The sequence below is a fragment of the Pinus tabuliformis genome, chromosome 7, assembly GCF_031772625.1.
Source record: "Pinus tabuliformis cultivar Carrire ecotype Pingquan chromosome 7, CPIR1, whole genome shotgun sequence".
Lineage (NCBI taxonomy): Eukaryota > Viridiplantae > Streptophyta > Pinopsida > Pinales > Pinaceae > Pinus > Pinus tabuliformis.
The window spans coordinates 103656739-103670604 of NC_142293.1; the positions used below are offsets into that span (position 1 = coordinate 103656739).

The window sequence follows — 13866 nt, forward strand, 5'->3', positions numbered from 1 at the left end:
ATGGAAGTTAATTGAGAGTGCCTCAAAGACTGGGCTTTCCAGTTATTTGAACGAGTTAAGTATTAGGGCAGATGTTGATAACGTATTTTGGCCTTCATCTACTCCACACTGAAAACCAGGATTCAAAGAGTCTGTGACTAAGAAGATGTCAGGCAAGTCCCTCAATCACAGCGGGGGCATTCCCAGGGTGCAAGTGATTCTCACTTCATCAAGATATTCCTTAGCCAGGCAGCTTTCATTCGTCAACTTGCAAAAGTAAAAATAAAAATGAATTACATCCATGGCATAATGTCTCAAAATAAAAGACAAACAACTATGATGTTGACATTTGTTGCGTACCTTTGAGAGGAAGATATCCTTTTTGGATGAGCAGAGGAATGGAAAAAAAAGACTTGAAACCGAACGCATTGGTTGGCCAGAAGGCAACTCTGGGAACACCATATTGATTCGCAACATCCTGCGTCTTCGATAAAAGTCCATCCAACACTATAAAGGTTACTGGAGGAACATTGAGAAAAATTCGGAGCCTCTCCATCAAATTCTGGAAGTGAATATGAGCATTAGCTACCATAGATTCGAAGAGGGCCGAAACATTTTGATTTTGATTACACCCATTTCGGGGAGGCAGGCGCCTTTGGACAAATTCTGTAATCACAAAAGTGATATAGAACCCGCGAGTAAACAAAACATTGGCCAAGTTCATGAAAGGCTTTATGTTGCCCTGCAAGGGAAATGGAAATAACAAGGCATGGGGGGCAAGCTGATCAACTGAAACTAATTTCACTTCTTCCATGGGTTCATTTAGGAAGGAAAGGCGATGAGAGGAAGAGCAAAGATGTAGAGCTATTGATAGAGATATAGAGCTATTTAAGCTTATTTTAAATAAAAAAAAATCATTGCCCAATTCAAATTAATCTTAACTACATTTTATTAATTAGCTCATATAACTCCCTGAATAAAGTGGTACACTAGTACTTGGTTATTTCCTGACTCAATATGCAGACGCATCCTCTCATCGTTGTAAATTGAATGAGCATTCACACTGCAAACGTGAAATTATGTAGGAAAAAAATGAAAGACATGTCTTCCCAATAATTTAAAATGGCAGGCGTCAAATCACTCCATGAATAACATGGTACACTGGTACCTACTTGTTCTTTGACTCATTACCCAAACACGTCCTCTTATCGTCATAAATTGGATTCCCAATCATTCTTAGACTCATTTAGCTGGTGGCTGGCTATCGAGGTCCGAATTTCAGAGAAAGAAGTGCCAACGATCGATGGGGAAGCTCTCCCAGCATGTGAAGGTTTGTTGAAATTATAATTTCAAAACTGCAGATTTTTTCCCTGCGATGCGATCCATCACAAATCGCAGATGTCACCCTTCCGACCGCTTCCTTTGTTATATGTGATGTGATCGCAGATCGCATATCGCACTTCTTTTCTTGTCAACCTTCACCGCGTCCCTTCGATTGTTTGCGATTGCGATTTCGCGATGCGATCTGATCGCATATCGCAAATCGCATGATTCAACGGTTATGGAGGCGGCGGCACATTCTTTTCTCTTCCGCCGATGCAATGGTGCGACATTGTGATAAGCCATGCATTAAATACCAGAAGATATTTTCAGCCGTGTAATAAATGAAATTTACAGCGGTTGGTAAATGTAGGTAGGATATTTTCTTCTATCTTATCGTTTAGAATCAGATATGTTTTTCAATATATATATATATATGTAATGAACAGCAGTTCTGTTAAGTATGTTGAAGAATCTGAGAGTTTCCCTCTTGTAATTTCTGAAATGCATAGCAATGCTCAGATAGTGAAATCAGATTCTGGAACTGAAGCGTTCCTGTTGTAAATCCCTCTGAGTCGAGGAAGACATTTATGTAACAATTTTCTTTTCTTTTATATGATTAAGATCCTGTATTAAAATCAGAATGTTGTTCTCTGTGTATTTCTTTTATGTTTGAAATCACCAGAAATTTCCAACTTGGTATCAGAGCTGGTCTAGGCACTCAGTGAGTCAAAAACAAAGCTTGTTTTTCACTGTAGGAGCTGTAAGAAGCTTATTGAGCAGATTTTTTCCAGCAGAGAAAGTTTTTGCTTGTTTTCATTATACAGTCAGTATCTCTTCTTTACCAATATAGGTTAAGATGGCAGATGCTGGAACAGGTTTGACAAATCCCCAACTGCCACAGTTTAATGGGAAAAATTATAGTTATTGGTCCATAACAATGAAAGCATTGTTTGCTTCTCAAGGAATATGGGAGCTAGTTGAAACTGGATATGCTGAACCTGTAGATGCAACAGCACTGGCTGCTTTGACAGTAGCAGAAAGAGACCAGTTGAAGAGCGACAGGAAGAAGGATGCCAAAGCCCTCTTTTTCCTCTTCCAATCAGTACACGAAAGTGTTTTTCCGCGGATTGCAGCAGCAACAAAATTCAAGGAGGCATGGGATATTCTCAAAACTGCCTATCAAGGCATGGAGAAGGTAAAGACTGCAAAGTTGCAGATGTTGAGGAGAGACTTTGAAAATCTCAGCATGAAGGAATCTGATACAATAGATTCATTCTTCACTTAGGTTATTGGCTTGATAACCCAGATAAGATCTCATGGTGAAATTCTTGAAGATAGAAGGATTGTAGAGAAAATCTTGAGATGTTTACCCTCAAGGTTTGAATCTATTGTGGTAGCAATAGAAGAAACAAAAGATCTCTCACAGTTCATGGTAGATGAGCTGAGTGCTTCTCTTTTGTCTCATGAACACAGACTGAGTAGAGGAACATATTCCTCTTTTGAGCAAGCATTCAAGACTCAGATGTCTCTTGGCCAAGGAAAAGGTCGAGGCAGAGCATATAACAGAGGTCGTGGAAGAAGCCAAAACAGAGGCAGAAATTATCCTGCAAGCACAAGTGGAAGGAGCTGCAATCAGAACCAAGATGAAGGTTCAAGCAAACAGCAAGCTCATGGACAAAGGTATGACAAATCCCAAGTCCAATGTCATTATTGTAAGAAATATGGGCACTATGCCAATGAATGTAGGAAAAAACAAAGTGACATGAATAATAGGCAAAATGCTAATTTTGCAAATGAAGAAGATAAGAACCCAAAGAACGTGCTGTTAACATGTAACATAGCACAAGACAAGCAAGAAGATTTTTGGTTCTTAGACTCAGGTTGTAGTAATCACATGACTGGAAATATTGCAATGTTTGCCAATCTGGATGAAAATGTGAAATCTGAGGTAACAACAGCGACTGATAATAAGATATCTGTCAAGGGTAAGGGCAGAGTCAGTATCCGAGCAAAAAATGGAGAACAGATGATTGTGCCAGATGTATACTATGTACCTGGTCTGAAATGTAATCTTTTGAGCATTGGACAACTCATAAACAAAGGTTACAACGTGTTCTTCAAAGATGATTTGTGTACTATCAGAGACATACCTCCAAGTAAGAAGATCATTGCACAGGTGCAGATGACCAGCAATAGAATGGTTCCTCTCAAACTCAGGGCAGATTTGAAGGAAGGAAGAACTATTGCGGCCGTAACTCAAGAAGTCTTTCAGGAACAAGTGAAAGATGTGAACTGGTTGTGGAATTTGAGATTTGGACATCTCAATTTCGGAGGCCTGAATCTGTTGCACATAAAGGGCATGGTAAAGGGATTGCCGTTGATTGAGAAACCAGACAGCCTTTGTGAAGGCTGCATCTTGGGCAAGCAACAAAAAGAAAGTTTTCCCGCAAGAAAGAGTATAAGGGCAAAAGCACCCTTGGAAATTGTTCACTCTGATGTGTGTGGACCGATGCAAATACCATCATTTGCCGGAAATAAATATGTTTTAACTTTTATTGATGATTACACCAGAAAGACATGGGTGTATATGCTAAAACAGAAGAGTGAAGTGTTTGAGAAATTCCGCCACTTCAAAACTCTTGTTGAGAAGCAGTGTGGGCATTATATCAAAGTGCTCAGAATAGATAGAGGAGGAGAGTACATCTCCAAAGACTTTCTGCATTTTTGCAGAGAGAATGGCATACAAAAGCAATTCACCACGAGGTATACACCTCAGCAAAACGGTGTTGCCGAAAGGAAGAATAGGACCATTCTTGACATGGTCAGAAGTATGCTAAAGGCAAAGCACTTGCCACATGAGTATTGGGTAGAAGCTGTTACTTGCGCAGTTTACATCTTGAATAGATGCCCAACTAAAGCTGTCATGAACAAAGTACCAGAAGAGGCATGGAGTGGTCAAAAGCAAACTGTCACTCACATGAGAGTATTCGGTTGTGTGGCATATGCACATGTACCATATCAGCTAAGGAAAAAGCTTGACAGTAAAGGGGAGAAGTGTGTCTTTACTGGCTATAGTGATGAGTCAAAAGCATACAAACTCTATAATCCATCCACCAAGAAATTGATAATAAGCAGAGATGTGCAGTTCATTAAAGATGAAGCTTGGGATGGAAGCTTAGAGAAGACAGTGAATGTGAAGACAACTGTGTCTCACGAAGAAGAAGAGGAAGGGACAACAGCAAATAATCCTTCCATGGTGGCTCCTCCTACACCGCAGCAAGTACAACAAACCACACCACAAGCTGGAATTCGAACAGCCTTAAGAAGTCAAGGAAGTGCTTCTCCAAGCACATCACAGGGATCAAAAATACCCTCAAGTTCGGATGGAACTCCAAGCACACCAAGAAGACCAAGATTCAGAAATCTGAATGAGATTTATGAACAAGGAGAGGTAAGTAACAATACCGGTCTGAATTCATTATTCGCTTTGTATTGTCATGTTGATGACCCAGTTCATTTTGAAGATGCTGTAAATGAAGATAAATGGATTGAAGCAATGAATGAAGAAATTGGTGCAATTGAGAAGAGTAAAACATGGGAGTTAGTGGATCTCCCTGAAGGCAAATATGCCGTTGGAGTTAAGTGGCTCTATAAGACCAAAAGCAATGCTGAAGGCAAGATTGACAGGCACAAAGCAAGACTTGTTGTGAAAGGCTACAAGCAGTAACAAGGCAAAGACTATGATGAAACCTTTGCACCAGTAGCAAGGATGGAAACAATCAGAACAATGTTGTCTATTGCAACACAACATAAATGGAAGATTTATCAAATGGATGTTAAATCTGCATTCCTAAATGGAGTATTAAAAGAAGAGGTTTATGTTGATCAACCTCCGAGCTATGAAGTTGAAGGCCAAGAGCATAAAGTTTGTAAACTGAAGAAGGCTCTTTATGGGCTGAAGCAAGCTCCAAGAGCATGGTACATCAGAATAGATGCTTATCTGATTGAGAATGGGTTTGATAAGTGTGATGGTGAACCCACACTCTACATAAAACAGACTGACGGTAAGATTCTTATTGTTGTTTTATATGTAGATGATTTGATTTTTACTAGCAATGATGGTTCTCTCATTGCTGATTTTAAAGCGGTCATGAAAAGTGAATTTGAAATGACTGACTTAGGTTTCTTAAGATATTTTCTTGGAATTGAAGTAGACCAAAGTGAAAATGGTGTTTTCATTTCTCAAGTTAGATATGTAGAAGTAGTGTTGAAGAGATTTAACATGCAGAACAGCAAGGCAGCTGTGAATCCAACTGTAATGGGGTTGAAATTGACCAAAGAAGACAACAGCAAGGATTTTGATCCAAAATTATACAAGAGCATAATTGGCAGCCTTATGTATTTAACTGCAACTAGGCCAGATATTATGCATGTTGTGAGTTTAATCTCCAGATTTATGGAAAGACCGAAAGAGACTCATTGGCAGGCAGCCAAGAGGATTCTAAGGTATGTGAATGGAACGAAGGGGTTTGGTATTTTATACTCTTGTGAAAGTTTCATGTTGACAGGTTACACTGACAGTGATTGGGATGGAAGTGTTGATGATAGGAAAAGCACATCGGGATATGTGTTTCATATGGGATCAGGAGCCATCTCATGGGCTTCCAAGAAGCAACCTGTTGTGTCTTTGTCAACAGCAGAGGCAGAGTATGTGGCAGCAACAGTAGCAGCATGCCAAGCAGTATGGCTGAGAAGAGTTCTCAGAGATTTGTGTCATGAACAAGAAAAAGGCACAACCATTTACTGTGACAATAGCTCAGCAATAGCATTGTCTAAAAACTCTGTTTTTCATAAAAGGACAAAGCACATAGACACCAAATTTCACTTCATACGTGAATTGGTTAACAATGGTGAGATTGTTTTACAGCACTGTAGTACAGAGGATCAGCTGGCTGACATCTTGACAAAACCATTGGGAAAGAAAAGTTTTGATCATTTCAGGAAATGCCTGGGTATGCAGAAAAAACCCAGCAGTTGAAATTAAAGGGGAGTGTTGAAATTATAATTTCAAAACTGCAGATTTTTTCCCTGCGATGCGATCCATCGCAAATCGCAGATGTCACCCTTCCGACCGCTTCCTTTGTTATATGCGATGCGATCGCAGATCGCATATCACACTTCTTTTCTTGTCAACCTTCACCGCGTCCCTTCGATTGTTTGCGATTGCGATTTCGTGATGCGATCTGATCGCATATCGCAAATCGCATGATTCAACGGTTATGGAGGCGGTGACACATTCTTTTCTCTTCCACCGATGCAATGGTGCGACATTGTGATAAGCCATGCATTAAATACCAGAAGATATTTTCAGCCGTGTAATAAATGAAATTTACAGCGGTTGGTAAATGTAGGTAGGATATTTTCTTCTATCTTATCGTTTAGAATCAGATATGTTTTTCAATATATATATATATATATATATATATATATATATGTAATGAACAACAGTTCTGTTAAGGATGTTGAAGAATCTGAGAGTTTCCCTCTTGTAATTTCTGAAATGCATAGCAATGCTCAGATAGTGAAATCAGATTCTGGAACTGAAGCGTTCCTGTTGTAAATCCCTCTGAGTCGAGGAAGACATTTATGTAACAATTTTCTTTTCTTTTATATGATTAAGATCCTGTATTGAAATCAGAACGTTGTTCTCTGTGTATTTCTTTTATGTTTGAAATCACTAGAAATTTCCAACTAGGTTGCCACTGATGGGCAACTCTGATCGCAACTCTGAGTTTGTCAATATGGTTTATCTTACAAGTTCGTGAATGATGGTCATAGACATTTATGTTTTAAATGGAGGTCAAGTGGTAGCTCATGTGATGGTGAAGAAGGACTGGTGTCTACGACATTTATGTAATAATGTAAGCGTTAAAAGGGGCCTAGAAATAACGCTTACAAATAAGGTTAATTTTTTGAGTGAATTGGGTTGTTGAGATATTTTCTCAACAACAATCCCTCACTTTAGAAATTGTTGGATCTCATAAACTCCATATATACGTGATACAATTGAATGATTTTATGAGTGTAATAGAAAAATTTCTTGTGTGTACATATCTCTGTTTTCTTTCTCTTTTAGGATTCAAATTTATTCAGTAGTAAATATGTGTAAATTAATCTTTGTGGTAGATCACAAAAATAACTCCTTTAATTAAATATCTTTCTCTTTTAAGATTCAAATTTATTCAATAATAAATATGTGTAAATTAATTTTGTAATAAATCACAAAAAAATAACCAATTTAATTGAATATCTTTCTCTTTTAGAATTCGAATTTATTCAATAATAAATGTGTATAAAATAATCTTTGTAATAGATCACGAAAAAATAACCCATTTAATTGAATTCTATACAAATTATAGTTTTGCAGTGAACCTCAATTTTGAGAATGGCTATAGTCTAAACATCTAATGGTAATAGTCTATCATCCAATAAAATTATGAGAATAAGAAAAATTACGTTAAAGTTTTTACAATTTTTTAAATATAAAACTTAACCTTTTATATAAACTTCTAATACAAAGGTTACAATTTTTAATAAACTTACTAATTTTATGTAACAATAAATTTTTAAATAATAAAATTCTAAGGTTCATAAGACATTATGCCCCCTGGGTTGGATGTTTCTATGAGGCTATTCTACTGTGGTTGATTGCTCATCGATCAGAGTAGATCCATAAGTTGTTTTAGACTGCCTTGCCCTTTGCTAAGCCTTGGTGCTCAGAATCACAAGGTCCGACTGTATAGATAATGGAACCAGAGAACCACGTATTGTCAACTTGAATTGCTTTTAAAATTTTCATACTGTATTAAAAATTAACCTATTATGATGCGAACCGAATGGTATTAATGAATTATCAAATTTTTTCCACCAATACAGTCGAACGTAGTAATTATGATCCATTGTAGTTGGTCAAATATAACTATAAAAGGGAACCAAACCGTATTTTTCGACCAATACAATCGAACTTGGTAACTATGATCCATTGTAGTTGGTCAAATATAACTATAAAAGGGATGAAACCAAAGGCACCAAAATGGTAAAGTCTTAGATTTGCTTCATCTGACATAAAATATGAAAACACTCGTTTAATTATTCAAGGGATGAAATCGAAATATGAAAACACTCGTTTAATTATTCAGGGGATGAAATCGAAGAGACTATAGGGTAAAGTCTTAAATTCATTTCTATTGAAATAAAATATAAAAACGTTGGTTGCACTACTAACCAGTTGGCCAAGTCACCTATAGGAGTAAAAATTATTTTCTATTTAAGGTTAAAAATATTGAAGGTAATGAATTCCAGTTATGACATTGTGAATGTGTTAGAAAACCTACACAGATGAATCTAGCTAGTAAAGGTTGAACACATAGCTTTGTAGAGTAAAAACATTAAAAAAATTGAAAGAACGAAAGGAATTATTGATTAATAGAAAATAGGTTACAATGCTCATGATATAGCATCACTGGGTGAAGATCCCAAGGTAATGCGCCATAGTGGTGATCAATGAAAGAACTTGACACCTACAACAAGTTCCGAAGAGAACTACCCAGTTGCGGAGTGAAAGGAGGAGCAAATCAGGGAGTAAATCATGCAGAAAGGATCTTGCATATAGTTCCATGCATGCATGGACAGTCAAAGGTTCTGATCTGGTGAAGATTCCAACGTTGAAGCCTTGCATGTCAGTGAATGCTCTAACTAAGTGTCCGCATGTGCTAGTAATGAAGGTACTAGGTGTGTAGTACCTGCAACACCCCCTCTAAACACCACTATGGGGAAAAATAGAAAATGGGCACTGGCAACTAAGGCCAAAGGTCACCCAAAATACAGTTTATCTTGTACTAAAATTGAGGAAAGAGGGAAAATCTCGTGGGAACCCCCCCCCCTCAAAATACAATGTAACCAAAAGAAAAGAGGAAGAAAAGACAGTTGCTAGGCAACTGTGTCCTTCACTCCAAGACGATAGCGCTAAGAGTGAAACTTCTGCTGAGTGAATGTCTTGGTGACTTAGATGTCTGCAGTCTATTCTTCTGAAGGACAGAATTGCAAATCAATGACCCGATCATGTACTAAGTCTCTGATGTAGTGCATATCGATCTCTATGTGCTTCGTCCGTTGCCGCTGTACTGGATCCCTGCAAAATTTGAGAGTGCTCTGGTTGTCACACTAGATGACAATGGGCTGGTGGCACTGGATGCCCAACTCAGTGAGGAAGTGTTGTAGCCACAGAGCCTAAATGGTGATGTTCACTACTCCTGTGTAATCGGCCTCAGCTAAAGAGAGAGCAATAGCAGCTTGCTTCTTGCTCGACCAACAGATAGGGCTAGACCCTACATTGAGTGAATATCCGGAGGTGGACTTGCAATCAATGTTGTCACCTACCCAATCAGAATCTATGAAGCCAAGGAGATTCAATGCAGTGCTTGCTGCATAGTGAATCCCGAAGGTGGGTTCCCTGCACATATCAGAGGATGCACTTGGCAGCTTTCCAGTGTAGCTCATGCTGCTCCTGCATGTATCTGGAAACTTCCCCTACTGCATATGAGAGATTTGGTCTGGAGTGGGTGAGGTACAGTAAGCTCCCCACTAACTGTCGGTAGAGATTACTGTCAACTAATGGAGTGTCACCTCCATCCTCAAGGCGGACCCCAGACAGAAAAGGAGTTGGTGCTGGCTTGCAGTCAGTCATGTGAAATCTCGCAAGGAGATTCTGTGCATACTTAGCCTGAGAGAGTTTGATGCCTGTGGCATCCTGGCTGATCTCAAGACCAAGAAAGAAGTGTAATGGACCCATGTCCATCATTAAGAACCTATCATGCAAGGTCCTCTTGACTGTAGCAATGGCTGAAGCCGAGCTGCTGGTGATCAGGAGATCATCCAAATACAAAACTAAGATAAGAAGAGAGTCACGTGTCCTGAGCATGTAAACATTCGGATCAAACTTACATCTTTCGAAGTTTTGCGATAAGAGAAAAGAATCCATCTTCGGATACCAAGCTCTCGAGGATTGCTTAAGGCCGTAGAGAGACTTCTTCAATCTGCAGACCAAAGATGAATCCTGAATGAAACCATGTGTCTGCTCCATGTAGATCTCCTCAGATAGGACTCCATGAAGAAAGGCATTCTTCACATCCATCTGATGTACTGCCCACCACTGGGCAACCACAATGGTCAGTGCAAGGCATATAGAATCCATCTTTTCTACTGGAGCAAAGGTCTCATCATCATCAATGCCATGCACTTGCTAGAAGCCCTTGGCTACTAGCCTAGCTTTCTGTTTGCTGATTTTCCCATCTACAACACTTTTGGTCCTATAGACCCATTTGCATCAGACAAGTTTCCTTCCTGAAGGAAGGGGGACCAGATCCCAGGTCTGGTTCTCGAGGAGGGAGTTGTACTCCTCCTCCATGGCGGACTCCCAAGAGGGATGCCTAGTAGCCTCAGCATAAGACTGCGGATCAGAAGACTGAACCAAATGACAATGTCGGGATGGCATTGGTTCAGTGGAAGTGAGGGTAATATGAGGCTCAATAAACTCTGAGCTAGTCCTCCGCAGATCAAAATTATCCCCCACAAGACCATTTCTAGCAGCTGGGTGGTCTTGTGCATATATCTCACTTAAGCTCCTTGTTCTCTGATTTATGACAAGGGAAGTTGATTCACTGTTGGAAGCCCGATCTGGGCTTGGATGTGGATCATCATATGAATGCACTTGATTTGTATTTGAAGACTTTCTCTTTGCATCTGCATGCTCTACCTCGACATCTGCATGCTCTGTATCTGCATATGAGTGTACTGAGTCATTAGCTCGGTCATGAGGTAGATAAAAGGTGTCTGAATGCGGAAATTGAGGTGAATGTGAGAGACTTTCCTCAAATTGGACACTTCACTCAATGATGAGCTTGTTCGTAGAGGAAATCAGAAGTCGGTATCCCTTCACACCATCAGGGTATCCAACTAAGATGCACTCAATGCTCTGTGGATCAAGAGCTTTCCTCTTTTCAGAGGGGATCTTGACCCATGCTTGGGAGCCGAAAACACAGAAGTGGGTGACCTCCGATTTAGTGCCGCTCCAAGCCTCAAAGGAGGTCTAATCCTTGACAGATCTATGAGGAGATTGGTTCTGGATGTAGTTAGCACAATTAAGTGCTTCAACCCATAGCTTATGAGGTAGTGACTTAGCATGCAGCATGCTGGAAGCCATCTCTTTGAGAGATCGGTTCTTTCGCTCAGAAACTCCGTTCTGTTGCGGAGTGTATGGAACTGTGTGCTAGAATTATATACCAGACTCAAGGAAAAGGTTTTGAAGTGTTGTGTTAACATATTCCCCCCCATTTTCTATATGGAGGGATTTGATCTTTCTCTCTGACTGTGTGTCAACTAGTGCTTTGAAATCTTCAAAGTGCGTGAAAACTTCAGATTTGGCCCTGAGAAGATACACCCAAGTATACTGTGAGAAATCATCAATAAATGTAAACACATACCTTGCTTTGTTCATGGAAGGATGAGGAAAAGGCCCCATGAAATCACTATGGATTAGATCTAGAGGAGAGGATGCTCTGTGAGTCTTGCCGATGTCAAACTTTTCTCTAGGATGTTTGCCAAGGACACACCCTTCACAAACTCCTTTGGAGAAACTGATATTTGGCAAGCCTTCCACCATCTCATGCTTGCTTAGCTACTGCATATACCTGTAATTTAAGTGACCAAACCTCTCGTGCCAAAGCCTACTACTATCATCAGCATGTGTAAGCAATAAGGAGGATTCAAATTCAATAAATTCAGAAAATGTATACAGGCTAGCTCCATTGTTTACCTCACCGGTTACAATTTTGGAGCTGCTATGTAGGTCATATACTTTCACTACATCTGGAGTGAATTCCACTCTCTTTCCGGTGCCGGAATGAGTGATCTAATAAACTGAAATCAAGTTTACCAAAAGTTTTGGAACATGAAGCACATCTTTAAAGCTTCCGTGTAAAATTTCCACTCTACCTTTTCCAGTGACCTCAATAGGTGAGTCATCTCCCATGAGGATGAGAGGTCCTTTACATGCATCCAAAGATGAATAGACTTCCTTTGCAGCAGCCGTATGATGTGATGCACCAGAATCTATAATCCATGCATCAGGGGAAGATTTAATTGCAACTAAAGCATGAAAATTGTTACCTTTCCCGTGTGGCGGATCCTCAGTTTTCTTCTCGGCACCCAAAGGAATGTGGTCCCTAAGGTTGTGCTTCTGAAGAACTCTTATCATTTGGTCAATCTGTTTCTTCATGCAAGAGGATTCCAGATGGAATCCTCGGTGACAGTAGGTGCATTTGTCTCCTTTCTTCCCTTTATCATTTCTCGAGCCGGAGGAGTCATTGAAGGGCTTGGTGTAGCCTTCATTTTTTGGATGGGAATGCACTTTTCCCTTGTCTTTTTACTACTGATTTTTTTGATTTGAATCAGATCTGTGATTTTTATTGTGGCTGCCATCAGGCACAGCAAGTGCATGCGCTTTTGGACGTTTGATTTTCCCCATGCCAATGAGTTTATCTTGCTCAAAAGTGAGGGACTCCATGTACAATTTGAGAGAAGGCATAGTGTAGCATTTACCTGTTGCAAGCCTTACTAAATGAAATGTAGACACAAAGACGGAGTATTCTGGTCTGAGCTTTGACATAATAGAGAGAACTTGGTGACTCTCCTACTTGGATTTGTCAATTCCACAACCCTTGAGTTGCAGCAATAGATCATTATATTTGGTGAATACGTCTTGAATTCTGTCATAGTTCTGTGGATCCAGTGAGAGCAGCTCCACTTCGAGCAGATGTCCTTTCATCTCATCCTGTTTCCCGTAGAGTTCTTCAACCTTTTTCCAAATCTCATTGGGAGTACTGTAGGAAGATAGATGAAACTGCAACTCTTGGGAGCTGCACATGCATATGGATCTGTGGGCCTCATCCATGTGGTTGAGGTACTTGGATTTCTCTATGGCTGAAGTGGGTTCCACTTCTACAGCCATGGTAATCCTGTACAACCCTTTCTAATGAAGGTATCGAGCCATTTGGTCCTTCCATTTGTGATAATTGTACGGTGTTAGGATTGATGCTTTGGGAAACTCCATTTTTCTGTCGATCTTCGATCTCTAAGCTATAATACCTGCAAAATAAAGTACTAGTGTGCCTTTTATCTAGCAACCTGTGGGCTCTGGTACCATGTAAATGTATTAGAAAACCTGCACAGATGAATCTAGCTAGTAAAGGTTGAACACACAACTTTGCAGAGCAAAAACACTAAAAAAATCGAAATAACAAAAAGAATTATTAATTAATGGAAAATAGGTTAAAATGCTTATGATATAGCATCATTGGGTGAAGATCCCAAGGTAATGCGTCATAGTGGTGATGAATGAGAGGACTTGACACCTACAGCAAGTTCTAGAGAGAACTGGCCAGTTGTAGAGTGAAAGGAGGAGCAAATCAGGGAGTAAATCATGCAAAAAGGATCTTGCATGTAGTC

At 39.6% G+C, this 13866-nt stretch overlaps 1 protein-coding gene across 1 annotated transcript; it reads right to left on the reverse strand.

The window, feature by feature from the left end:
- Positions 1-313: 313 nt before the first annotated feature.
- LOC149245486 (UDP-glycosyltransferase 85A3-like) lies at positions 314-793 on the reverse strand. The gene has a single exon (XM_089438804.1). The coding sequence runs from the start codon at positions 791-793 to the stop codon at positions 314-316; it is 480 nt and encodes a 159-aa protein (XP_089294930.1).
- Positions 794-13866: the final 13073 nt, after the last annotated feature.

Excerpts from the sequence above, each read along its gene's own strand:
- LOC149245486 (XM_089438804.1), bottom strand. The coding sequence starts at position 793 with ATGGAAGAAGTGAAATTAGTTTCAGTTGATCAGCTTGCCCCCCATGCC.